Raw genomic sequence first — 27,254 nt, forward strand, 5'->3', positions numbered from 1 at the left:
GATGTCTGGCCAGCAACTGATAAGAAACACCCATCTGAGCCAATCAAAGAACTAATTCCTACAGAAAGGGACTCTATTACTGCTTCTCACAGTGCGCAGCCTCTCCTCCTTTTCCCTTTCTTCTAGAGCAGACTGTTAACATTAAAGGAAAACTATTGATTCTCTTCATTCCATGGGCTGCGATTTTCAGATGGGAGTGCCAAGGGGTAAGTGAGGGAAATTGGTAAAATCCAGGGTCACAGGCCATGGAAGGAGAGAGGCTAAAATGCTGAGAGTGGGTACAGGAAAGTCCTCACCCCAAGAAAGGGCTTTGGTGCTTGTGTGTGAGGTGAGGGGATGAGGGTGGGGTCAAGAGGCAGTGCAAAGGGTGAAGACCTGCACTGGGAAATTTGGTGGGAGGGAGACAACTTGAATGAAGAAACTTGCCAACTGCGTGTTCTAAGGAACTTACTGTGGTCTGAATGTAGCACAGATCTCTTATATTCTCTCCTGGTCATCTCTGGAAATGTATTCTAAGACTTTCTAAAAGAGATGTGCCTTAAAGATTTATAGGTAAAGATATTCATTACGGAATTATTTGTAATATAGAAAAATTTGATCCAACCTCCATATATAACATATCTTTACATGTACAAAAGATCGAGGTTGAATAAACAATACATTGTCCAATCATAAAGGGATTTCCATACAGTCATTAGGAATTATGCTTTTAATAATAAATTTTAATTTATTTGTGATTGTAACAAAACTGGATCCAATCTGAATATTGAAATTGTATCTATATTTTGCTATTGTAGATTTTACTATGATGAACAACCTTAAACATAAATCTTTGTGTTAACATATGATTATTTTTCTTTAAGAGTAATTTCTAAAAGTAGAATTTCTCAGTCAAAGGATAAAACATTTTTAAGGCATTTGGTATATACATATGGCCAAAATACTTCCAGAAACATTTACGTTCCCATGAATCAAAGTATGGGGTTACCATTACAGATTACTTAAATTTTATTCTTTTATATTTTTCTCTATTTTAAAATTGTTTCTAATTAAGAACAAAAAACAATAAATACTCTAAGAATAAGTGGAAACCTTTTCCCCACTCTGAGTACAGCAGGGCAATTGTTACCAATCATAATAATAATAATAGTAATAATAACAATAGTACTCTCATCTCTCTAGCAGCATAGAAAACAGTTGAAGAGGAGAGGATGGACTGAAAGACAATATTTTGTCTGAGGTTGTGTCCAGGTTTCAGGTAAGGGTCTGAAGGAGTGCCAGCTGCACAGACTTCTGCTCCCGTCCCCCAGCAGTGCTCGGACTTGCACGTACTATGACTACGGGCCTCATGCTGGTTTGTGTTTGGGGAGTTGATATTTTCTAAATAACTAATACACTGCAGGCACTATAATTACTTGTAACAATTTTTGATTGTTAAGTTAAACATGAAAACTTTTCAAATTTAAAACATTCAAATAATTTTCAAACTATAGTGTGCAAGGGACAGAAGTATCTTTTACTCAGCCCCCCAGTTCTCAGTGTAGCATGTGTCCTTTTAGACCTTTTTTAAGGAAACTACATAAACATGGATATACAAATTTGTAGCTTTGTTTTTGTTTTTTAGTAGAATCGTTAGTAGTGTTCTACAATGTCCTTTTCATTCACTTAATATGTCTTGATTATCTGTGTTAGTGACTATGAACTAGTCTTAACTGCCACATTGAATTCCTTCATAGGATGAGCCATTATTTAACTAACCAGTCTCCTATGGGTGGCCAGTTAGGTTGTTGATCGCTTTTTTCATTTTAAAAATAATGCTGCTCTGTCATCCTTATACATGTTTCTCTCTGTACCCATGCAAGTACTTTGCTGGCCCAGATATCTGGAAGTGGAACTGCTGGTCCTGTTCTGCACGTTCTAAAGTTTATATATCACATTGTTTCATGAGTGACTGGAGTTCAAATAGTTTTTGTCACATGACAGATCACACAGCTTGTGAATTATACAGCCATTACCTAGTTTCCACCCCATTTTTGTTCCTACACTTAACACTTAGTGGGCCTGGCACATAGTGTGTCTTCAGTAAATATTTGTTGAATAAATGGATGAAAAGATGGGTGAGACCTTGTCTTATTCCTAGCTCTCCCATCCAATAGCCTTGTGATTAAGAAGTGGTGGTTTCTGGACAGTCACTTTGGCTTAGTGGTTAAGTTCAGCATGTTCTGCTTTAGCAGCCCAGGTTCTAGGGTTAGTGTCCCAGGCATGAATCTACACCATTTGTCAGCCATGCTGTGGCAGCAACCAACATACAAAATAGAGGAAGATTGGCACAGATGCTAACTCAGGGCTAATCTTCCTCAAGCAAAAAGAAGTTCAAAGATTGGCAACAGATGTTAGCTCAGTATGAATCTTCCTCAGCTGAAAAAACAAAAAGTGGCAAGTTCAGCCTCTGACTGACTCCAAACCTCCACCAGGGAGTCTGCCTGGCTCTTAATCAGAGTCTGACAGGGGTGTGATATGAACTTGGTAATGGCCACGGGTTGGGACTTAGAGGAGTCCACAGTGTTGCTCCCCAGATGGACACTACTTCAAGCCATTTGTCAGCACCCATTTCACCTACATCTTCAGGGAAGGAGAGGATACATGGTGGGAGAGGAGCAAGGGAGAAGGGAGGGGCCTATGTTCAGAGATCTCAGTTCTGTCTCTGAGTAATCCACCTAGGCCTGTTCTCAGGATCTCCACTATCTAGGGATGCCACCAACTCTGGAGTGTTTAGGACAGACTCCAACACAGAATACCAATTAGAATCAAGCCTTGCCATCTGGCGAGAGTTTCCCACTTCTCTTATCACCGTGGTTCACAGTGATGCCACAAACCATGCTTAAAAGTTGGTGAAGGTACTTTTCTGAGCCAAGACAGTTGGGAGCACTGGGCAGGGAGTGGCAAGTTGCAAGGGCCCTGCCTCTGAGCTGATAGAACCTCAGTACTTCGTAGAGGCATGAGCTTTGTTGGGCTACTGTGTGCTCCTAGCTTGACTCCTTTGCCCCTTCTTTACAAGTGCCAGCTCTCAGGTCTCTGCCTCAAAACTCACTTCTCTAGCAGTGCAAAGACTAAGACCAGGGTAATTATCCATTACTTGTGAGCCCAGAGGCTGTCTTCCAAGAAACATTGGTGAAGACTGTGGGAAAGGGAAGACAGGAAATGAATAATTTCCTTCCCAGGGATGTTTATCACCCAAAGAACAATTGTGAAAAGAGTGCACTGAGGCGCTTTGAGTTTCAACACTCTTACATGCAGATCCAGGACATGCTTGCTCATTGAAAGCACTTTATTGAAAAACAGGAATAATATAGGCAAGTTAATATAGGCAGTACATTAATACAGGCAAGTCCTACATTAATATAGGCAAGTCCTTGTGGGAGCATAGGAGGACCAACTCTCTCTCTAAGACAAGACAAAAAGAGCAGGTCACTACGGAGACAGACCCTTGTCTTTACAACTTTCTACCTTCCTTTCTGTGGGATGACAACCAATTAATCTGATCATTAACCCAATTTAAAATGCTAGTGAGTTTTGACAGGTTAATATGTTACCCCTCATCCATTCAGTTATTCAACAAATATTTACTGAGGCTTCCATGTGAACCACAAACTGTTCCATGGGTTCATTACACATTAGGACACAAAACAGAACAATATCCTTGCTTTGTGGAGCTTTGATTCAAGCACGTAGAGACAGACAGTAAACACGTGATATATTAGATGGTGAAAATTCAACAGGGGAATAAGAGCAGGCTCAGGGGGATAGGAGCAGTTTCCATAATCCTGTGGTCAGAGAAGTTTTGATGCAAGAACTGAATTCAGAAGAAAGACTTGAAGGAGGTGATGGAGTGAATCTTGTGGATATTGGGGGGGGGGGGGGGGGGAAGATGGTTCCAGGCAGAGGGAAGAGTCAGGGCTGAGGTCCTCTGTCCTGGCCTGTTCAAGGACCAGCAAGAAGGGCAGTGTGTCTGGAACAGACGAGGAGAGTAGGGGATATGAAGTGAGAGGTGCAGGTCCTGGAGAGCCATGTTGGCCACTGTGAAGACTAAAGCATATACGTTGAGTGAAACGGGAGCCACTGGAAGGTACTGAGCAAAGGAGTGACGTGATGTGACCCAGGGAACAATCTGGCTGTTGTGTTGAGCATAGACTGTAGGGGATACAGGTGGAATCAGGGGGCCCAGAGAGGAGGGCCCTGCATTAATCAGAGTGTGATGGTGGAGGCTTGGACCTGACTGTAGAAGGGGAAGTGTGGGAAAGTGGAAGGATTCTGAGCATATTTGAACAGCAGAGCCAGGGATTTCCTGATAGGTTAGGGTTAATGTTTGCACGTTTAACACCACATACATTATATTTATATGTTAAATGTATATATAATTAACGTTACATATTTTTCTGGGTGATTGTCCATGTCAGAACCCAAAGGTTAGGAGACTCTCAAAGCAGACATTTTGGCAGAGGAGGATCATGAGTTACCACATTAGTGACTGTGTGTTTCACCCTGAGTTGACCTTGGGGAGGTGGAGGTTTCATGTGGACTTCACCGTCTTCTTCCAGGTTATAATTTCTGCGTGACAATTTCTGGTGTCTCTCTGGAGAACAGATGAAAATGGGAGGTTTCCTAGACATCCCTCTGCTCAACCTCCATGGCTGCCTCGTCTTGGTCCAGCTGCTTACCCCTTGCTCAGGTAGGGAACATTCTTCTTTTATGTGTCTGAGGTCGATAATTACCTATTAGTGGCCAGTCAGAACCTCTGACAACTTCTCATACCTGGAAGTCCCATACCAAACTGAAGGTGAATGTGCCATTAAGACCTGTTGTACTTCCATGTCCTTCTCTAGGTTTTTCATACCTCACCCTCCCTGCCTGAGACCCCTCCCTTACTCTCATGGCCCCAACTCCCTCTGATGGAGCTTCTCCTTTTACTGACCAGCTCAGTTTACTGTGATTGGACCACCTCGGCCCATCTTGGCCCTAGTTGGTGAAGATGCTGATCTGCCCTGTCATCTGTCCCCAAAGATGAGCGCGGAGATGATGAGGCTGATGTGGGTGAGATCCAGCCTTGGGCAAGTAGTATACATGTTTGTAAATGGGCAGGAAGTAAAAAACGTACAGATGGCAGAATATCGGGGGAGAACTTTGATTTTAAGTGATGGCATCCCTGAAGGGAAGGCTACTCTCCGAATTTATGATGCCAGAGCCTCTGACAATGGAAACTACCAGTGTTATTTCCAAGATGAGAACTTCCTGGAAAAAGCCACGGTGGAGCTGAAGGTTGCAGGTGAGCCTCTAAGTTTTGCTCTGAACTGGTTCCTCTGTGGGACCTGGGCAGAGCGGCAGAGTTCACGCTCCAAATCTACCTCAGATCATCCTGACTGGTCACTAGTATCTGCCTCCACTGCCTTCCTTCTTTGTTTCTCTGAGGCCCTTGGGAAAGACACAGGTTTCCCTCCAGGAAGAATCCCTCCTGTACATATAATGTCAAGTAAAGAACTCTCTCATGCTGGCCACCAGGGTCTAAGCAGGGGAGTAGAAGGTCAGGGATAAGAAGGATAAGAAAATGTCTCCTCTGTGATGGCATACAGCTGTCTGGGTTCAGTTGTGTTCCAGATAGCTTCTGTGGCCCTTCTAGTTGCACGCTGCTGTGGGCCCTGGGAGGCTGACCTGTGGGACAGCATCTGTGCTGCCAATGTTCTCCCACCAAAGGCCCCCAGAAATCACCTAGAGTTGACCAAGTTGTGTTTGTCAATTGTTACAGGGAAGGAGAATGCACACCTTGTGGGAACCATGGGGTGTCTCAGTAAGAGGTTGTTAGAGAAGACTTGGTATAGAATTTGGGCTTCTGTTAGGGGAGTTGGAGGATGGTTTATGGGAGTTGGGCTTTGCTCTGGCTTGGATGTGATCAGGAAGGTAGGTGGTGTGACATTCAGGTACAAAATCATTACGAGTCAGTTCCCTGCTTAGCCTCAGGTATAGTGTGCTGAGCCATGGCTACTGAAAGAGGATGTGTGATCCATGGCTAGTGAAAGAGGATGTGTGATTCTCCGTTGCTGACTTGGGTCTTTGCAGTGAGTATAAGGCACAGAGCAGGGATCCAGTGCCTCCTTCTTACGCCAAGATGTTTCTTTTCCCTATAAAGCTGTCTATGTCACAAATGTTTGCTATTTCCCATGTGCCAGAAACTGAAATAGGCAATGGGAATTGGGGAAAAATGGTAAAGATCAGACCCTTAAGCAAAGACAAACTCCAAAACGGAGAAAAAGTGAGTACAACTCACATCTTAGAGAAAGAACTAATCTCTTTAAAGTATACAACAACCCAGTAGAAAAATGAGCAAAGTTCACAGAAAAGGAAATAACACGAGATGATATCCCATCTCACTCAATAGAGGAATATGTATTAAAACATTTTCCACTTGTGAGATTGGCAACAAAACAAAACTGAGGTGGCAGATCACACATTCTGATTGCAAGATTGTGGGGAGACAGTCACTCTTAGACATTTGCTGGTATAATTTGGCATGTTTTTGGTATAAATTGGCACAACTGCTTTTGAGAGCGATATAGCACTATTTCTCCAAAGTACTTATTTATTGATCCAAAGTCCCACTTCTGGGAATTTATCTGACAGATAGACTTGCATTTGATGAAATGACACATGTAAAAGTTTGTTTCTTGTAGTAGTTATTATATAACAAAAAGGTAGAAATTATGCAAATGTCCATCAGTGGGGAACGTTCATGCAATGGAATATTGCACACCTGGGAAAGAAAACACAGACAATCTCTCTGTACTAATATGGCAGGATCCCCAAGATGAACAGAAAAAGCCAGATCCAGAGCAGTTTGTATAGAATGCTCTCTTTGGTGTAAACAAGAAAAAAAAGACTATTTTCACATTTTTAGAATATGATACATACTTGTGTTAGTGCCTAAAAACATAGGTTCCCTACCCACCACACAAGAGAGGCCAAATAAAAACTAGAACACCAGGCTTATGAGAAGGAAAGGGGTTTTATTTCAGATGATATCAGCTGGGAGACAAGAGTGAGCCCTCAAATTTGTTTTGTTTCATCTTGTCTCCCCGAAAGCGAGGAGACCAGGGGTTTTAAACGTTGATGAGGAATGTGGCTGCTTGTAGGGGGTGGGTGGGCAGTGGTCTTGCTGCTAGGAGCTTTCCCACCAGCCTGCATCTGCCTTGGGAGGCTCCTTACAGGAGGAAGATGATAAGGGAATTTGTAGGTGGGTGACCTTGGCTGTTTGTCTCCATGGTGGATAGTGGATTCTGGAGCCAGGAAGTAAGCAGGGAAAGAGTGCTTTGGTTTTAACCCCACATATGCGTTTACTATAGAGGAACTGATATCAGGGCCAGTATCACTTGCATAGCACTCACTATGCGTCAAACTCTTAAAAACATTAATTGATTCCTTTAACCTTATGAGTGAGTTACTATTACTTCCATGGTACAGATTAGGACACCAGGAACAGAGCAGTTAAGAATTAGTCCAGGATCACACTGCCTGTCAAGTGGGAGGAGCCAGAATTTGAATGGAGGCCCTCCAGCTCCAAAGTTCATATTCTTTTTTTCTTTTTTAAAGATAAGTACTGAGGTATCATCTGTTGCCAGTCCTTTTTTTTTGTTTTTCCCCCAAAGCCCCCAAGTACATAGTTGTGTATATTCCAGTTGTAGGTCCTTCTAGTTCTGATATGTGGGACCCTGCTTCACCATGGCTTGATGAGCAGTGCTAGGTCTGCACTCAGGATCTGAACGAGAGAAAGCCTGGGATGCTGAAGCCAAGCATGCAAACTTAACCACTCAGCCACAGAGCAGGCCCCCAAAGTGCATATTCTTAACCACCATATTAAGCTGACTAATGAGAGGCTAATAAATGAGGGGACAGTAGATGGAGTGGATGGGAGACTTTTTATATTTTTGTTTATATTTGAGCCATGTAAATGTAGCCTATTGAAAAATTAAATTAGAAAAAACATACGATTCTGATACTCAAGCAACTCATAGATTCAGATGTAAGAAGCAGACATTTCAAGATAAGTAATAGTATTACATTATACCAAGTATTTTCTGAAGTCTTACCCAAAGTTCCCTGACACTTTAGGAAGAAAAGGATCATTTAATGTCATGAGATCAACTCTGTGATTCCTGCTCTGGGGATGAGAGGCTAAAGCTCCATTCCATTGCAGACCCCTTCTGGAGGACCATGCCCTGGATCGCAGCCTTCTCGGGGACCCTGTCCATCTTGCTGCTGATTCATGCAGGGATGGGTTACTTTCTGTGGCGACAGAAGAAGGAGAAAGAGAGAGAGCAATTGGAAAAGGAACTGGAAGGAAGGGCAAGAGGTATCAGACCAGGGAGGGAGCTCAAGGCACAGGCTTAGGGGAGGGTGCCCCTGACAACCTCACACTTTCCCAACCCTGGCAACCACCCTTGTCCTGGGTCATTTGTAAGGTTTGTTTTCCAGAGGTACACCCCATTTAATCCCAACATCAGTAATTTTTTCTCTTGCCTATTTTCCAGAGGAGCTCCAGCATGAACTAAGTAAGTTATGATTCCCCCAGAGACCAATATATATCTCCCTATGGCTCCTTTAATCCTCCTAATGACTTTTCACGTTTCTTCCATTGCAGAGTGGAGAAAGATCAAGCACATGGCTCGTGAGTGGCTCTGACATTTTCTCTGAATTCACATCGAAGACTCTGCTGGGATATTTCCCAGCCCTTTTCCTCACCCCTAACTCTGCCCAGGGCTGAGAATATCCTGGATCCCTTTACCAAGGGAAGTAAATAAGGGTGGCTGACTAGGGGCATGCATGGAGTCCTGTTTTTTTAAAGGAGAAAAGGGCCTTCAGTCTATCTCCAAGACAAGACCACAGGCTCTTCAGCCCTCCAAGGGTGCACTTGAAAGGAAAGGAGAAGGTGGAGGATGGAACTCTCTAGATGAGTGCCTTCCCTATGCTGGGAACCTCTACTTGCCTTACATAATCTGTAGGCTGTTGAGAAGAAGAGAAAAAATGTAAGATGTAAAAGAATGAGAAAATCAGAGAAGAAGGAGAGAGAAAAATGTCTCTTAAAAAGAGGAGAGGCCACAGTGGCTGCACTGTCACATTTTTATTACAACTGCTTTTAAAAAATAGTATCTGAGATTTCCTCATTAAGTTGCCCAATTCTTTTCATAAGTAGGAAGGAAATAATACAGCTCAAGACAGATGGATTCTAGTACATATACACATACATGTATACACACGTGACACCTATGACCAGGTATGGGAGTGTAGATACATACAAAATAGATCTGCCGGCTCTCAGTTGGGAAAGCACTTACATGATGCCTGTGGTATCATCAGCATGCAATTGGTGTTCTCAGACTTGATATTCAGAAGAGGAGACGAGAGAATTGAACAGGTAGAGGAGGAAGGTAGGGAGATTGGCAGTGAGGGTCAAACAGAAAGACTAGATGAGTTTAAAGGAAGAAAAAGGACATGACTCAGAAATGACATATTTCAGGTACCATCTCTACCTTTCTTTCATTGCAGGTGGAGAGGATCCTCAGGCCTATGCTGGTGAGTGACCTCGATGTTTTCTGAGTTTCCTGGCACATGTGTACTAAGCATTTAAGCCTTTTCTGTGCTGTGTGACCCAGTGATATTCCCAGTATAAATAATCAGATCTAGACCAGAGGCTCACTTTTTTGTGGGGAATACCAACCTTGCTTTTCTGGAGCCTCAGAGAGGACCTTCCAGATATAGCATCTGGAAGCATCTTGACATTTTCAGCCATGCCTCACCCTGATGACGCACACATCCACACCCTAACAAAGCCTGGCCATGTCACCTGAAGCCCCAGCATGATAGATGGAAGAGAGTCCACCATTTTGAGAGGTTGTATGGCTGATCCAGCAGAGCTGTAGATGAAGGAAGTTGCACATTGGAAGAAACTGAAGAAAGGGAGGAAGAAAAGGCTTAGTAAGGAGAATGGGTGGGGCAAAACCAGAAATAATGCCCTTTCCTTATCTGTCTCTCTTGCCTTTCAGAATGGAAGATGGCCCTCTTCCAACCTGGTAAGTGAATCACTGTATGTTCCCTAGGACAACAGCCTGAGGGACCATATTCCCTTTTTCTTCTCCAACTCTTGAGATTCTGGGAAGAAAAGTCCCCATGACTGGGAGAGTTCTGGGTAGGTCTCTTGAAGTCCTGGTCTCAAAGATGTGCTCATCTCCAGGCCTTCCTGCTTTGAGCCCAGAGAACCAGGGAGAGTTGCTGTCCTGGGTCCACAGATCTTCATGGGAAGGAAGAGGCAAAAAGGGTAGAGCTGAGGGAAGGAGGGGCAGAGTGAACTAATCCTGTAGGGAGATTGAGGATGTGGAACGACCAAGTAGAGAAGGCAATGCACAAAGATATTTGGTTTTCCCAAGCTTCTTATGCCACCTCCTGCTGCTGTGTTCTCAAATTACTTAAGTTTCTGAACTTTAGTTTCCTCTGTTATAAATGATTATCCTAATTCCTATTACATGAGGGTTGAGGTAAAAACTAAATGAGGTAATGAACATGTATAGTTCAAAAACCAACAAGAAATAGATGACATGTTCAAAAGAGGTGGTTGAAGAAGGTTTAGAAAAGTAACTCTTTAGAAAGTTGGGACTGGAGTTAAAGGAAACAAACTAGGGAATGTGAAGGGCCCCAGGGCTCCCAATAGTGAGGAGTTGTCACCACCCCTAGACTTGAAGGAATTGGGAGAAGGAGCAGTTACTGGAGCCCAGAGGAGGCTGTAGCTCAAGGACAGGGCTGCCTGAGAGGAGTCATGCCCTTGTTAGAGAATCATCATCTGACACTGGCAGGGAGGAAATGGGGGAAATAAATACTATGCCTCTCTTTTCTTTCTCTTTCCAATCTTCAGCTAGTACCTCCCACTGGCCAAACCCAACAGGCAACCGAGACAAGGGAACCCCATGATGTTGTCCATCAGGATAGATTCCTGGGGCCCAGAAGAGCATAGAGGAAGGATGAGAGTGGATCTGGGGGCACAGAAAGTCCCCAACATGGCCTCTAGCACAGAAAAGGCATGGAGCTATTATAACATTAGGCACATCCTCCATGCCTCTCTGTGGGCTACATATAAAACATGTGATGTCCATTTCTACCCTAGAGGTTAGTATTTTTATCCTCATTTTACAGAAATTGAGGCTGAAACATATTATATAGCTCGTGTCTGTGCAAAAAAGACTGTAGCAAAGGAAAAGTTATTCAGCTCATGAGTGGTAAAGCAAGGACTGAAACGTAAATCTATGTGACTTTAAAGCACAGTGGGCAAAGTCATTTTGGGGAGGAAAATAGGAAAAGGATAGAAGGAAGGAGACAGCTGGAGATGTCAATTTAGGCAGTCTCTGACCCTCAGCTCTCTTCTCTACAAGATCTCTGGGCCTTTCTTTTGGTGTTGCTGAGAGGGTCACATTCAGGGCAGGCTGGGGACACCTCTCCAGCCAGACCTAGGTCTTGAAAGCTGAGGCTCTGAGGTCTAGGAACACTGGCTGACCCCATGGTCTATCCCCAAACTTTCTGCAGCGAATGTGATTCTGGATCTGGACACAGCAAACTATTATCTTCGTATTTCTGAGGACCGGAGGAGCCTGCAGTGGGCAGACAAACCACAGTTTCTGCCATACTACCATAAGAGATTTGAGTACTTTAGCCACGTGCTTGGATGCAGAAGCTTCACATCAGGGAGACATTTCTGGGAGGTAGAGGTGGGGGACAGGAAACAGTGGTTTGTTGGGGTGTGTAGGGGGAATGTGGAGAGGAAACTTTATGTTTTTATAGCACCAAAGAATGGATTCTGGACTATTAGACTGTCTGATGGGAAAGACTATGGGGCCCTCACTGACCCCCGGACCAACCTGACAATTGTCAACCCTCTTCAAAGAGTTGGGGTTTTCCTGGACTATGAAAATGGTGAGGTCTCATTCTACAATGCCATGGATGGATCTCATATCTACACCTTCCCACACACCTCTTTCTCTGGGCCTTTGTACCCTATTTTTGGTATTTCAACATTGGATCCCATTGCCTTGACCATTTGCCCAGCACTGGCTTGAGTGCAGAGTTCCCTTCTTACTAACCTAGTGTCTGACCTTTCCCTGGACACCCTAGTGACTCTGGGTTCTGTTGATGGGAGTGGGGACCCTCAGGCTGAGGTAACATCCTTGCTTCCCCCTGCTCAACCTGGAGCTGAGGGCTTCCTCCTTAATAGCAACATATCAGAACAATAAAATACTTAAATGAATACACTCTGGGAATCACTTCAGTAATATTAATTCCAGTATTCCATGTGACTTGAGTTTGTTACCACTTTATTGTCTCCTTTCTATAGATAAGAACATGGGGCTGCAGAAAAGTGAATTAACTTTCCAAAGATGACTCAGCAAGTGAAGAACAGCTGAGATTTGAACAACAATAACTAACATTTATAGATGCTTAAAGTGTCCTGGGTGCTGTGACAAATGCTTTAAGTGAATTTCACTTATTTAATCCTTACAACAACTCTGTGAAGTTGTATCATTTCAAGAATGTTGAAAGTGAGACAGGGCCAAGTTGGGTATCGTATATAATTCAAACAGAAAGTTGTGTTGCCAGGAAAGTTTTGGCACCTGTCCCACTCCCTTGCCTGTTTTCCTTTCAGGACCCATTGCCCTTGTGGAGAAGGGACTGTGGGCTGCACTGAGTTTCCTTTCTCAGGTCACCCCAGGGTAAGGATCAGTATAGATGACTATGGAGGCCACACTCCACTTGGTTCCTCCAAAGTCGACTGTCGGAGCCATAGGTCCGTCACTTCATTGGATTGAGTCTTCAGGGTGACTTGGTCCAGAGAATGAATTCAAAGGGACTGCATCATACAGGATGTGAAGGGACTAGAGGCCAAACTCTTAACTAATAATGGGCATATGTGTATGCACTCTCTCAATGTGATGCTTGATAATGGAGTCAAAACCAATCCTCCTACTTTGAAGATCTCTAGGAAGCCTAACTTAGCACCTAAAAATCATCTGTGGAATAAGAATTTGGGAGGAAGGAAGCTAGATGAACTTTAGTGACAGTTTTATCACACTGTAGACTCCATCTCCAGGAAAGGGATATTTCCACTCTTGATCATTCATTGATGTTAACATATGTTCCTTTCAACTGCTGGATGCTGGGGAAGGACTGCTCTTCATTATCATCACTATTATTGTTCACTTCTGTATCCACTCTACCCAGCATGTGGTTGCCAAGTTGCATTTGTTCAATGAATTTATTAATAATCTTCAGTCTTCAACTGAGCCTTTTCTAGATTTTAATCCCCCACAGTTTATTGACTACAGTGTCACAATTGACCTCACTGCAACTTTTTCACAAAATCCTTATTGTATTAATTTTCTATTGCTGTCATAATAAATTATCACAAATTTCAGAACCTAAAGCAACATAAATTAATTATCTGACATTTCTGTATGTCAAAAGACCAAGATGGGTCTCACTGGGCTAAAATCAAGGTGTCTGCAGACTTTGTTCCTTTCTGGGGGTCTTCCGGAAGAATCCATTTACTTGCTCATTCAAATTGTTGGCAGAATTTTGTTTCTTGCAGTTGTAGGACTGAGGTTGCCACTCCATCCTGGCTGTCAGCTGAGGGCTATTCCCATCTTCTAGAGGCTGCCACCTTCCTTGATTTATGTCTTTCTTCCTCCATCTTCAAAGCAACAAGGGCAGATTGAGTCCGTCTCAATCTTTAGATCTCTCTTCTTCTTCTGTTGAATCTCCTTGTCTCCTCTGCCTTCCTCCACTTTTAAGAATTTATGTGATTATATTGAGTCAACCTAGATAATCCAGGATAATTTTACTAAGAATCCAGGATAATCTCCCTACTTTAAAGCCCAATATCTTAATTCTATCTGTAAGGTTCCTTTCGCCATGTAATGTATCATAGTCACAGGTTGCAGAGATGATGGTGTGGACTATTTAGCTTACTACACTTATCATAGTTACAGCCTCACTCGCTCTGAAATAGGAAGAGGCCTCCATCCTGGGAGGTCCCTGTATAGAACAAGGACCTCCATGATTGAAGATTCCTGTGAATTTCTGGGAAATTTGTCTGTAGCCCTTTATTCACTTGCTAGACTCAGGTATATACGCCAGAGTGCACTTCTCCAAAAAAGATAATTCACACTGTCTAATACAATGTGTGGTGAAATTTCTTATCTCCTAGTTTATGTTCCCAAAAAACTGATTCTGAGTCAACGACTTGGGTCCAGGTAGTCTATTTGGGAAATGAGCCCTTGAAACCCACATTCGGGAGTAATTAAAAGGGAAAAAGCCAACTAAGTGAAAAATGGCATTCAGGGTATGTTTATTTTCATTATCATGTGGGAAACTGGACTCAGTCCCACTCAGGACACTCTGAGAAACTATGTGAAATTGTGGACTATACCTCAGAACCATCCTAGCAGGTGTGGGGAGCCTGGGCCATGCACCACAACTCTCAATCCACATTGGTTGAAGGTTGTCCATGAGGGTGTTAACTCCCATGCACTTGCAGATTGGGTTATGGATATGAAAATTAGCAAGCATCATTAGTGTTGGATAAAGCTCTCCAGTGGAGAAGAAGAAAGGCAGGCACCCAGGAAATTCCAGTGGACCAAGGGACTATGGGTTTGGGCATCAACAGCATTTGTTTATAAGTCTTGGCCTCTGAATATATAGTGAACGTCTGTTAAGACCTGTCTACCTTCCATCCACCCTCATCCGTTTAGCAGTGGTGAATTCCTGTCTTCCAATACATGTCCATATAACGTGGCCCAACTGCCCCCTGACATAGACTGCACCTGGGATGGACATCTGACCCAGACTACACCAGAGGGAAAACTTTGCACATTTTGACGGAATGATTCAGTGATATGAAACCAATTGTACCTAGTTAGTAGCAGGTATGCGTGGGAGCTGTGGAAAGGCATTTTCCATCCACAGTGTGGTCTAGGGAAGTAAAAGGAAGGTGATCTACAGAGAGATTAGACAGAAGCAGACATGCAGAGAGAAGGGTTCGAGATGGAGAGAGTTGAGCAGCTTTCCCATCCTTGGTTCCAGTGCCTTCAGGCCCCAATTTTATTCCTGCTGTGTGTTCTGTGAAATTTGTTCTCTTGTGACAAGGTAAATATACTGTTTACTATTGCTGTGGCCTTAAATATTAGCAACTTAACACGTCCATTTTCTTATGCTCATTGGTTCCATGAGTCAACAATTTGAAATTTCAAGAGGACAGAGCAAGAATATTTTTTCTGGCCTCCAAGATGTCTTGGCCTCACTTGCAAGGAATGTGGTGGTGACTCAAGGGAGGGGACACACCCTCTAGTTTTATTCCCCTTACGACAGAGAATGATTGGGTCAGGTTGTCATGATCTGAAGTGGCACACCCTGGTTGGACATGGTTTCCTGCTGAGCTACCTTGTGGGCAATGGGTCCTCCTCATGCTCAAAACACATGTGTTCCCCTCTGGCTCAGGTCAGCTTCCACAGGGGCTGAGGCCTGGCTTCACTGGATGCTTCTGGCTCAAACTTCCCCGGAACCCCCAGGTCTTATTTTCTTTAGATAGAGGATGTAGGCAGGCCAGGCTCTTATACATTCACAGCCCTCTCTTCTATCCCTTCCCGAGAGCAACCCAGTCCTGGGAGGAAACCGTGGAGCCATTGCTAGCATGTTAATTGCATAGTTTTTAGTGGAATGAGAAGTGAATTGGAGGCCTCCAGGGGCAGTATTTAGGCTCTTGAAAGAAATGTGAATAAATGTGTCTCAGGAAGATTATTCTAGAAGAAATCTGAACAATGGCCTGATTGGGGTCTGTGGGGCATGGGAGGGGAGCATTGTGCGGGTGAAGGAGGTGTTGGACTCAACCAGTCCTTCTACTAGCAGAGGATGAAGCCCAACTAGAAAGTATTTGTTTGCTGCCATCTTCCTGCCCCACTAGAATGCCACCTCTCTGAGAGAAAGGGGTTTTTCTCTCAGTATCCTCAGCATCTCTCCATCAATAGTTTTTGAATGAATGACAAGATCTACATTCTACTACTGCATCTGCTGTCATACTTCATTTTCAACCCCTCCCTGTGTTCCCCCTTATCTCTCCACTGCCCCCCACAAGCTGAACTTGAATAATATTCCTCTGGCTTTGGAAAGAGAGTTGCTTACTTTTACCTCATCACCTCCCCAACCCCCAAAACCATCCTTTACTCTATACACACCCCTACACAGAGACCTTTCCTCCTGGCTAGAAGCAATGCCACAATCCGTGGGGAATCTCAAGGTTTTGTAAAACAAAAAAAAAATGAAAAGTGTCTTCATTCTGAAAACTGAAAAAAGGAAATGAAAAGGCCAGATCATCTCAGAAGGCTATTTGCAGTTCTGGGATTTTAATTCTTGTGTATACCACCTAGTAGCTGGTGAGAAAGTAGGCTCAGGGATATCATTGCCTGGCTGATCCAAAGCTGACCAATTCTGAGCTCTAAACCATTCATTGGAAATATTTGGACTTTGTGATTGAAAAGTGGATGGGGTCCCAGGTCTCGCAACCCTGCACACTGAGACTAATTGGAGACTAAGAAATTTTTTTTCTTTGCTTTCTGGGCACTTTGTTCTCTGATTGTGACTGTGCCCATGAGCAGGTTAGAAAGAAAAGGGATAAGCAGAAAATCATCTTTTGAGAATCAGAGAAGAAAAGAAACCTCAGAAGTTAATTCTAGAAGGTAGGAAAGGGAAGAAAGTGCTACAGCTCCGGGGTGCCGGTGGTGGGGACTGTAAGTGGAGGAAGGGAACCTGATGAGGGGACAGGTCGGGTGTCTGGGAGAAGGGAAGCTTCCTAGTGAGGAAGTTCTCCATGACTGGTTCTACTTCTGGTCTCCCAGCCTGATTCCTAGGGAGGAGGAAGTGGAAGCAGGGAGAACATGGAAGAATATGAAGTGACAACTGAAGAAACTCAACTCTGGCCGAAGAAGTGAGCCAAAGAGGCTGGAAAACTGCCTCCCTGGTCCTTGTATTGTTGGCTTATTCTATGGAGTGTTTAATGAATCAATCTATCAGGAAATACCTGAACTGGGAGAGGAGAGGTGCTGCCCAAGACAGAAGTTGGGGTTCTGATGATACCGGCACAGGTTACAGGAATGTTAGACCTAGATCGGAACTGTGGTGTCAAGTCTCCATGGATGATTCCTCCGTGTTTGTGCCCCTAAGTCTCTGGTCCCTGCCTCTCCTGGGTGACTCCTCTTTGGTGCTTATGGAGCCAGCTGCTTCCCTGCATTTATCCCTGCCGGGCTCCCTTCTCTTCTTCCACGTCCTCAGCTTGTTTGCACTGGTCTCAGGTAGGGTTCATGCCACTAGCTCCTATCAGCTTCTCAGAAAGGAAAATCGACATTTCAGTCTGAAAACCTTGCAGTCTGAAGAAGTGCTGCAGTTGTGTTCACTCATCCTTTCCTTCTGCACATGCTCACTGAATTTATACCAGAGTGGTCCCATGGAAATATGATGAGAGCCACATAGGGCAGCTGCATACACAACTATAATTTTTTTGGCAGCTACATTTAAAAGAGTAAAAAAGAAACACATGAAATAAGTTTTAATAATATATTCTGTTTAACACCAAATAAGCAAAATATTATTGTTTAAATATTAATTAAGGTAAAATATTAACAAAGATATTTAATGTTTTTATTCTAAATTTTCAAAATTGTGTGTAATTTCATTTACAGCACATTTCCATCGATACTAGCTAGTGGCTACCATACTGCACAGCTCACGTTTATCCTCCACTCCAGGCACTGTGCTGGATTGGGGAAGGAAAGAAAACCTCTGGAAGCACAGGGTCAGTAGGGGGCGCTCAGTGTCTGCTTCTCAATGTTTGTTCAGGAAACATTAGCAGCCTCAATAGATACTCCTATTAGATATCTACTGCTGATGACCAGCCACAGCCACTTGGGGCCAGAATCCTCAGCTCAGGAAGCCCCTGTGGTCTTAGAAAGAATGTGTCTGAAAGAAAATATTAGAAATAGAGACAGAATCTGTCTGTGCCCTGGAATATGCACTTCTTTTCTTGCCTTGGATATTTGATGGCTGGTGCCGCGGTCTAATTCTACCCTTTTGTTGAACAGACTAGTTTACTGTTGTGGGGCCAGTTGATCCAATCCTGTCCATGGTGGGAGGAAAAAGCATGTTACGCTGCCACCTGTCACCTGAGAAAAGTGCTGAGGACATGGAGGTGCCGTGACTCCAGTCTCGCTTCTCCCCACAAGCAGTGCTCGTGTATAAGGGCAGGCGAGAGAGGACAGAGGAACAAATGGAGGAGAACTGAGGAAGGACAACCTTTGTGAAGGAAGAGATCAGCAAGGGGAGCGCGGTGCTGATCATCCACAATGTCACAGCCCACGAAAACGGCATCTACCACTGTTATTTCCAAGAAGGCAAATCCTAAGATGATGTCACCATGTGCCTGATGGTGGGGGGAGGTACTTTCATTTTGTTCTGTTGCTTTTTCAAAGTTTGACTCCTGTGGAAAGTTTCTCCCCTAACCTCAGGCCCTTGGCAGAGCAACAGATATTTGCCTAGAGTCCCCTTTACACAGGGAGGGTGGCTTTCTGCTGCCCAAGGGCCAAAGGAGTGGGTTTGCCCTGCTAAGCTGTGGGCATCACCTCTTGAGAAGCACACAGAACTCAGCAGTAGCCTTGAACAGGGAGAATGTTGGATCTCTACAGATTATTATTATGTTTACTTCTCCAAGATCTCTGAGGATGTTCCTCAGTAACACGTTTTAGAATTAGACATTTTTATTGTGAAATTCAATATGTATACAGAAAGACTCATAAAACATTAATGTTCAAATTACTGAATTATTGTGAACTATAATCCATATAACCACTACTCATATCGACACATGGAACATTTCCTATAGCCGACCCATGTTAGTTTACTAAGGCCGCCATAACAAAATACCACACACCAAGTGGCTTAAACAACAGAAATTTATTATCTCACAGTTCTGGAAGCTCGAATACCAAGATCAAGCTGTGAGCAGGTTTGGTATCTCCTGAGGCCTCTCTCCCGAGCTTGCAGATAGCCACCTTCTCCTGTGTCCTCATGTGGCCCTCCCTCTGTGTCTTCACATGGCCTTTCCTCCATGTAAACATATTCCTGGTCTCTGTGTATCCTAATTTTCTCTTCTTACAAGGACATCAGTCAAATTGGATTAGGACCCACCCTAACAGCCTCATTTTACCTTAAATACCTCCTTAAAGGCCCTATCTCCAAACACAGTCACCTTCTGTACTACTGGAAGGTAGGGCTTCAACATAGGAATTTTGGGGGTGCAGTCCACAACATGCCCCTTCTCAAAATTCCCAAGTGAAACATGTTACTAGGAGAGGAAGTGCTCTGTAATAGGAAATATTTACTTTAGTCCTTAACAGATACTACAAATTTGTTATCCAAAGAGTTTGTACCTCTCTCACCATATAGTATATGATGCTCCTTAAATTTTTCATCAAGTCCACAAAGAAGTTTTTCACATGTGATTTCAATCCATTTCTTCTTTCTACTCAGTTGTTTTCCATGGCTGTGAGGATCAAACACCACCCTTGACCCTTTTCAACCTCTCTTCCCTGCTTTTCTCCTCAGCACCCATAACCTCCCTCCATAGAACACATTTTATTTTTTTTTTTATATCGACTATTATGTCTCTCCCACTAGAAGGTAACCTTCATAAAGGATTGTATTCTATTTTGCTTCTGCTGTATTCACATCTTTAGCACAGAACCTGGAGCATAATGGTTGCTTCAGAGATATTAATTAAATGAAGTCCTGGATCTGCTCCATGAGCAATAAGTGGTCATCATCCCTGAGCTATCTCTAGTCTACACCTGAGGTCTGTTTATTTAACTTTTCCCCATGAGGCTCTGATCAGTTCATGTTCTTAATCATATTTGAGGTGTGCATTAATCAGGATAGGCTAGGTTGGCCTCTGTAATAAGCAGCCCTCAAATCTGAGTAGGTTAGCATAACAAAGGTCTATTTCTAACACATGAAACATGTCCTCCGTGAGTATGGTGGGCCCAACCTCACACAGACCTCCTTTAGGGCCCTGGAGCTGTGCGGTTCACCATCACAGAGGGAAAGAGCCCACAAATCACTCACTGGCTCCTAAAGCTTCTGCCTGTGAGGGGCTCATGTTATTTATACTCACATTTTATTGACCAAAGCAACTCACATGGTTGTTCCTCACTGTTCAGGAGAGGGGACATACAGTCCTAACCATGTGCCCAGGGGAACTGAGAATGTTGGTGGACAGCTCGAAAGAGCACCCTTTCAGGCTTTTGCTACTGGACATTCTTTTAAAGCTTCATAGTCCAAATCACACCAGAACCAGTCAGCATCTGACTCACGCCGGCAGTTATTCACCAGTATACCTCTAGCATCCAGCAAATTGCTTAGCCCCTGGTAGGTAATTGGTAAATAGCTATAAAATGAATGAGTGAATAAAACGATTTATGAAATCAATATTTCAAAGCAGGAAAAATTTATCCCTGAGATCCCTCTGATCACAGACATTCATAAATTCATTTAACAAATATTTAAGAAGCATCTCCTCTGTCGAAGTCACCATTTTAGAAACTGAGGATAAATCAGAGAACAAAATCCCTGAAGATCCCTGCCCTCTGGGGCTCCCATTCTAGACTGTGCAGAGAGCAATATATGAAGTAATGAATTAAACTGTATTTATATCTGATGATGATGAGTCCTATAGACAAAAGAAAGCGGGGGTGGGGTTGAGAGAGATGGGGGCATGGAGGTAATGTAGTTATAAACAGAATGGTCTGGAAAGCTTCACTGAAAAGATGACAGTTGAGTAAAACCAGAATGAGGGAGTGAGCTGTGTACCTCTGGGGCTGACTGAGAGGATCCAGTGTGAAATCTCATCCAGCACAGCACCTGTCACGTGGCTTCTTGATGGGGAACCATGTACTTGATCATCCAAACTGTACACTTGGGAGAGTGAGCAGAGGCACTGTCAATAATTACACCAGGACAACTGGAATAAACAAGGACTACCCAGCAGACGACAACATACGGACATCTCATTGCTTGATAAATATTAATTTTGTCTTCTTTCCCTTTCCCCAAATATTAATTGTAGTGAGAATGACTCACGTGTAAACAGAAAATTTCATGGAAATATGACTAAGTACTAAGCCTGTTGGCCCCACATAGAAAAAAAGTGAGAATTCAGCCACAAGGAATTGGGCAAGGCTTCAAATAGAAGTGGCATTTAAACTGGGATATCTAGGAGTTTATTAATAATGGCTTTAAGGTATGACCTCACTCCTGGAGTCAGTTTATTATACTTTAAAAGAAATGTTTGAAGACTGCAAAAGCCTTGAAGATACACAGAAATCAGAGGCATTTCAGTCCATCAGACCAGTGGAAGTGAAATTTGAGGACAGTGCAACCTTCTCAGGGGGTCTCCAATCATAGCTGGTAAGAAACCCCATCTTTGTTACTCAGAAGGGCAACCTTGCATCTGATTAATACAAAAATGTCATGAAAGGAGTGTTTCTCAACCTGGTGTCCTGACTCTGTTCACAGCAACACTGCAGAGCTGACAACGTGGGTATGTACATGGCAGGAACCCTCCACTCTTTCCCTGTAAACATGACCCTGTCCTGACCTACCCCACTCTGAATTCAGTTGTGTAGAATTGTTTGTTTGTTTGTTTATTGATTTTTGTTTGGTTAACAGCCTGGCTGGTTTTGTCCTTAAGTCTATTGCCTCCTGCTTGCCCTTATTGAACCCCATGTAAAATTTTGTAGAATTTCTTTCTAATTTGCAACACTATTTTGAGTCAAATCTGGTGTCAATTTCTGTGTGAGCCTTTCGATATGCAACTTTTTTTTGCCTCTCCTGGCAAAAATCAAGCAGAGCAGGAAGTCCTAAGACTTAAGTGATTGCTTTAATTTTGTCTTTGGTATAATTTGTTGGATGAGCTTAACAAAGGAATTTCTTAAAAACAGTTTGGATGATGTGCAGGGGGCAGGGACACAGTGGTGTTCATAGAAAGGGCCAGTCTTTCCTTGTTTCATGCAAACTCGAATTCTCTGGTTCTTCTACTGAGGACATTCATTTATTTCTGTTTATTTTTTCAGAGAAATTTCAGGAGGAAATTTCAGCTATTCTAGCTGCAGAGGAAATTGTTGGGATTGGGGGCTCTCACTTCAAAGCTGTAGTAGCAAGCAAGAGCTGGGGGAAGGGGATAGAGGAGAAGAGTGAGTTAGGACTAGATGCAGTTTTGAAAGTGATTAATGATGGAGTTTAAGGAGTGCTGCCTACAGCAAAAAGTCCTCCCCAGAAGTGAGACTGCAACCCTGCCTTCCATCATCTCCAACACTTCCTCCTACTCTTCAGATACTGCCTCTCCTGTCCATTTTGATGCATTCCTTTCCTGTGCCCAGTAGTCCCCTTTCCCATTGCAGACCCCTGCCCTGGCATCACCAAGGAGATCCCTTCATCTTTTATGCATGGAATGGTCGTTTATAGAGGAAGCTTCTCTGCTTGAATGCAAAGGCAAAACTGTCAATTAAGTTGTCCACATACCTCGGACCAGGAACTCTTTCCACCTAGGGACACTACAGTTCTCACTCTCAGAGTTAAGCAGAAGCAGCTTGGGGCCAGGGAATGTTACTAGGCTGGAAATCAGAAAAACAACTAGTTCTGAGCTTGGACAAGCCCCTTAAAGCGTCTTAGCCAAAAGAGTAAAAGCTGATTCAAGGTAATTCTTAGTGGAAGGCTCCTGTTCCCATGATTTGGGGGAAAAGGAGCAATGTTCACACATTCCTCCAGATTGCAGCTTCAATTCCGTATTTCAGGGGTTTGTGCCTCCCTGATTTAAGTCCCAGAGGCTTTATTTGATTTTTCACCATGACTCTCAAGATTTCTTGGTTTCCCAACCATGCAGTGAGAGAGAATTGGGCAAGGCTGGAGTCACTATCCCAGTCAAGCCCCTCCCTGCCATTGGCTTAACCAGGAATCTTGGAGAGTCATTGAGGCATCTCTGTGCCACAAGAAACCTGCTGTATTTGGCCCTTTGCTGCTTTTCTCTGCAGGAATAATGCTCAGCAATTCTGGCTGAGGCAGGATCTTCCTGGAGGACTTTTCTTGGGCGTCAGCCCAGAATTCACTCTTACTTCTTCTGGGACTTCTCCTGGTGGGTGTGCTGCTGGGTGTCATCTGGAAACATCGCCTTGAGAAAGAATGAGAATGCCTGACCAAAGATAAAGCAATCAGAAGACCAAGGCAATGAGGTCTAAAGAAGGCTGTGGAACAGGTGGTTGGACAGAGAGAAAGGGAGAGGACAAACATGAAGAGGATGAGGGGATGTTGTAATGGAGGTTTTTAATGCAGTCCTTCCTCACTGACAACCACCAGCCCCGCTCCATTTCCTCCCCATCCTGTGACCCTGACTGTGCCCCAGTGTTCCTAGTTCTGTGACAGCTCCCAGGACTCACTGCACACAGCCCAGGAATGGGTCTCCCAGAGGTCCCTTTGCCCAGTAAACCTGTGTCCTCTGCTATGGACAGTACTGACTAACTTCCTGTCCTTTTAGAGAGGATCTCCAGAGACCTCAGTAAGTTCTATGCTTCTCTCCTCTGTAGGATTTGAGATCCTCTAATTTGCCAGTTATCTCATGAGATTTCCTTCTTCTACTTCAGGCTGAAGAAAAGCCCAGAAAGTAGATGGTCAGTAAACTGGAATTTTTGTTTTTATTCTAAGACTTCATCTGCCTCATTTAATAGGTGCCTTTAACCTGATTCTTTCCCCCGAGGCCTTGCTCATTCCTACTCAATCATGATTTAACCTGTATAATCCCAATATCTCTGGCTTACACCTCATGGATGCCCTAATGGGTTTTAAAACCTGTGTCCAAACCTGAATTCCTTATCCTTTCCTGTCACCTGCTCTTCCTCCTGTGCACCCTTGATTCCTCAAGGCTGCCGCCAGCCACTCAGGTGGGCTCCTTTCTCTCCTACCCCTCAGGGCAAGTCTTTTCTACTGCTTAGCCCAGTACCCTTCTCAGCTTGGACCAACTCCTCCAATTTTTCTCTCTTCTTTTCTCACAGATCCCTGGGACTCAGTTTCCCACAGCCCTTCTCTTCACAGCCGTCACCAACAAACCAGTCTACCTCTTTGGTTTCTGCTTCCCTTCCTCCAAGAGCTACTGCTGTCCTTTTCCTCTTAAGATTTGGAAGACTTCATACTAAATAAATGTCAGGGAACAGACAAGAAATTTGGAAAACAATCAGCATAAACAACACACCACTTTTTAAAAGTTATTACAATATTGATGACAGTCTAGAGTCTCAGAGTAAACTTGCAGAAACAGACATCTGATTACATTTCTTTCAGTTCCTAGACCTCCTCTGGCTTCGTATTCTCTTTGGCAGTCTTTCTGGCTAGGGGATGCTACAGAGATTTTCAAATTCTAAAATAATTTTTACTTTTTTTAAAAAATTGCCTTAACATTATTTTTAATCTAATAAACACAAGCTAAGCAGACTCTGTGTCACCGAGTTAATATCCCTGTAATAAATTATCACTGAGTGGTTCCAGTTTCCAAGGTAACTTTTATGTTTTAAATCTCATCAATGACAAATGAACTCCCTAATGACACATTTTAACTTTTTGTTTTCTCATTTATTTTCACTTACTTTTAGAGATTTAATGTCCTCACTTTTCATTTATTTTTAACTTGTCTTTGAAGTATAATACACTTAAAGAAAAATTTCCATGTCATAAGGTTGTAGATGAATACTTTTTCATAAACCAAACGTGCTGCGTAATCAGCAACCAGATCAAAAACCAGAACCTCACCCATAGCCCAGAGCTGCCCCGTCCTGTCCCTTCCAGTCACACTCTCCCCTGAGGATAACCGCCCCCGACATCAACAACTACTTGTCCAAGATTTCATACTTAGATGAGTGGGATCATACAGTTTATACTCTTTTGTGTCTGGATTCTTTTGCTCATCATTATGTTTGTGATAGTCATCGTACTGCTGACGCATTATTCTGTTGACAGAATTCAAGTTGTTTCCCATTTGGAATGGTGATATTATGAACTTTTCAGTGCATGATTTTTGGGGAACATAAATATGAATTTCTTTGGATATATATTGCCTTCAGTTTTTGATATGACATTATGACTGGATAGTTTCTTGGGAAGACTTCTGAAAATGCGTAACTTAATTTTTATAGAATAAATGATTTGCTATTAATAAATATCACTCTACCTCATTTATTTTCAAAATTGTAGCTGCTGCTGCTAACATCAGGCACAAGCCTCTAGCCAATCTCAGAGATGGTGGCATTGCCTGTAGTCACATCAAATGACTTACCTAAGCTTGTCGCAAAGAAAGAAAATAGAAGAGAAATTTAATACTGAAGAGGAGGTTTATCTGTTTTTGAATGCCCTGTCAAAGCTCTGTCTACTCTGTCAGAGTGGTACCAGTTTACAGGTCAGCAGTGACTTAAGAAGTTCTCCTTGGAAACCTGAATGACCTGGAAACTGATTTTTGATTCATTTCTATGGTGATTTATCACTTGTTATGTGTTGAATTGTATCCTCCAAAATTTATATATTGAAGGCTTAAGCCCCAGGACCTCAAGATGTGACTTAATTGGAAATAAGATCATTGCAAATGTAATTTGTTAAGATGAAGTCGTTAAGGTGGGTCCTAATCAGGTATCACTGGTGTTCTTATAAAAAAGGCAAACTTGCACATGGAGACATGCAGATAGGGAGAATGGTATGTGAAAATGAAGGCAGACATCAGGGTGATGCTTCGATAAGCCAAGGAATGCCAAAGATTGACCACAAATCACCAGAAACTAGGAGAGAAACAAGGAACACAGCCCTTTCTCACTTCTCTCAGAAGAAATTGTTGATGCAAATAATTCATAACCACCACCCTATAAATCAAAATTGGAGTGAGTTTATTATGAGCTAGAGTGAGGATTATAACCCGGGAAGGCCTTAGAAGGTGTTCAGAGAAGTATGCATTTCAGTAGACTCTTATATCTTTTTAGAACGAAGAAGATACATTAAACACAGCCAGGACACATTTTCAAAGAGGTATTCAGTTGCAAATTAGCAGGTCAACATGACCATGATGCCAGGAAAGGGACTAACCCAGGCATTACCAATAGGGAGTTACCAATAGGGCGTAGGAGAGGAAGTCTGCATTCTGTATCCTTACTTTAATGGATAAGCAGATGTACAATGTATGTTTGATAGGCCATAAGTCAGGCTTTCTAGTTCAAGCTGAATCAGTTTTGAACTCAAATAGTTACCCCATGTACCTCAATATGTGAAAATCTCTTATCAAAATCAACACCAAAAACACCTTGATGTTGGACCTCTAGCCTCCAGAACTATGAAACAATACCATTCTGTTGTTTAAGCCTCCCAGTGTGTGGTACTTTGCCACAGCAAACTAATACATCCTCCTTTATAACGTGGACCCTGGGTCATTGCCAATTTGCCTGATCCTTAATTTGACTCTTATCTTGGGCTTTGACAAGTGACTCTTACAACTGTGTGATCTTGGGTAAGTCATTCAATCTCTCTAAACATCAGTGTCTTCCTCTGTATAATTAGGATAATAATCATACCTACATCATAGGATTATTGTGAGAATTAAATAAAATCTGCATATAAAGAACTTCTTACAGTATTTCTAAATCATAAATTTTTTAAATATTATCTATCATTATTACACACTAAGTCACAACCTCAATAAATTCCCAAAACCAGAACTTGCACAAACCATATTCTCTGGACCACAGAAGCACGCACAAAACAAGTAAATAAAAATAAATTCTCCTTAACAACAAATATGGAAAAGACGTGAAACTGTAGTTACAGACTATTTGAAGATAAGGCAACTATGACATCAAAATGTCTGGATATAGCTGCAAAATAGTTCCTAGATAAAATTACATAGCTTTTAAGGGTCTTGGTTTTGTTCTGTTTTGCATTAAATACAATATTTTTTTTTTTATTTTTTGAGAAAGATTAGCCCTAAGCTAACATCCACTGCCAATCTTCCTCTTTTTGCTGAGGAAGACTGACCCTGAGCTAACATCTGTGCC

At 42.9% G+C, this 27,254-nt stretch overlaps 1 protein-coding gene across 19 annotated transcripts in view; it reads left to right on the top strand.

Moving 5' to 3' along the window:
* The window catches only part of LOC138919426 (butyrophilin subfamily 3 member A3-like), a 41,020-nt gene continuing 13,766 nt past the window's right edge, over positions 1-27,254 (top strand). Inside the window, exons 1-10 of one of the 19 annotated variants that reach the window (XM_070244197.1) lie at positions 1-206; positions 1,186-1,258; positions 4,599-4,729; positions 4,976-5,323; positions 8,243-8,398; positions 8,577-8,597; positions 8,687-8,713; positions 9,592-9,618; positions 10,089-10,115; positions 11,617-13,507. In XM_070244197.1, the coding sequence (XP_070100298.1) occupies positions 4,645-4,729; positions 4,976-5,323; positions 8,243-8,398; positions 8,577-8,597; positions 8,687-8,713; positions 9,592-9,618; positions 10,089-10,115; positions 11,617-12,146 (1,221 nt within the window). In that variant the 5' untranslated portion in view covers positions 1-206; positions 1,186-1,258; positions 4,599-4,644 and the 3' untranslated portion in view covers positions 12,147-13,507. Of the gene's footprint in view, positions 207-1,182; positions 1,259-4,598; positions 4,730-4,975; positions 5,324-8,242; positions 8,399-8,576; positions 8,598-8,686; positions 8,714-9,591; positions 9,619-10,088; positions 10,116-10,951; positions 11,149-11,616; positions 13,508-18,212; positions 19,936-23,210; positions 25,383-27,254 lie in introns of those variants that run through there. The other 18 variants (XM_070244208.1, XM_070244211.1, XM_070244196.1 and 15 more) reach the window with 18 other exon arrangements.

Source organism: Equus caballus, chromosome 20 (assembly GCF_041296265.1).
Source record: "Equus caballus isolate H_3958 breed thoroughbred chromosome 20, TB-T2T, whole genome shotgun sequence".
In the NCBI taxonomy this organism is placed as follows: domain Eukaryota; kingdom Metazoa; phylum Chordata; class Mammalia; order Perissodactyla; family Equidae; genus Equus; species Equus caballus.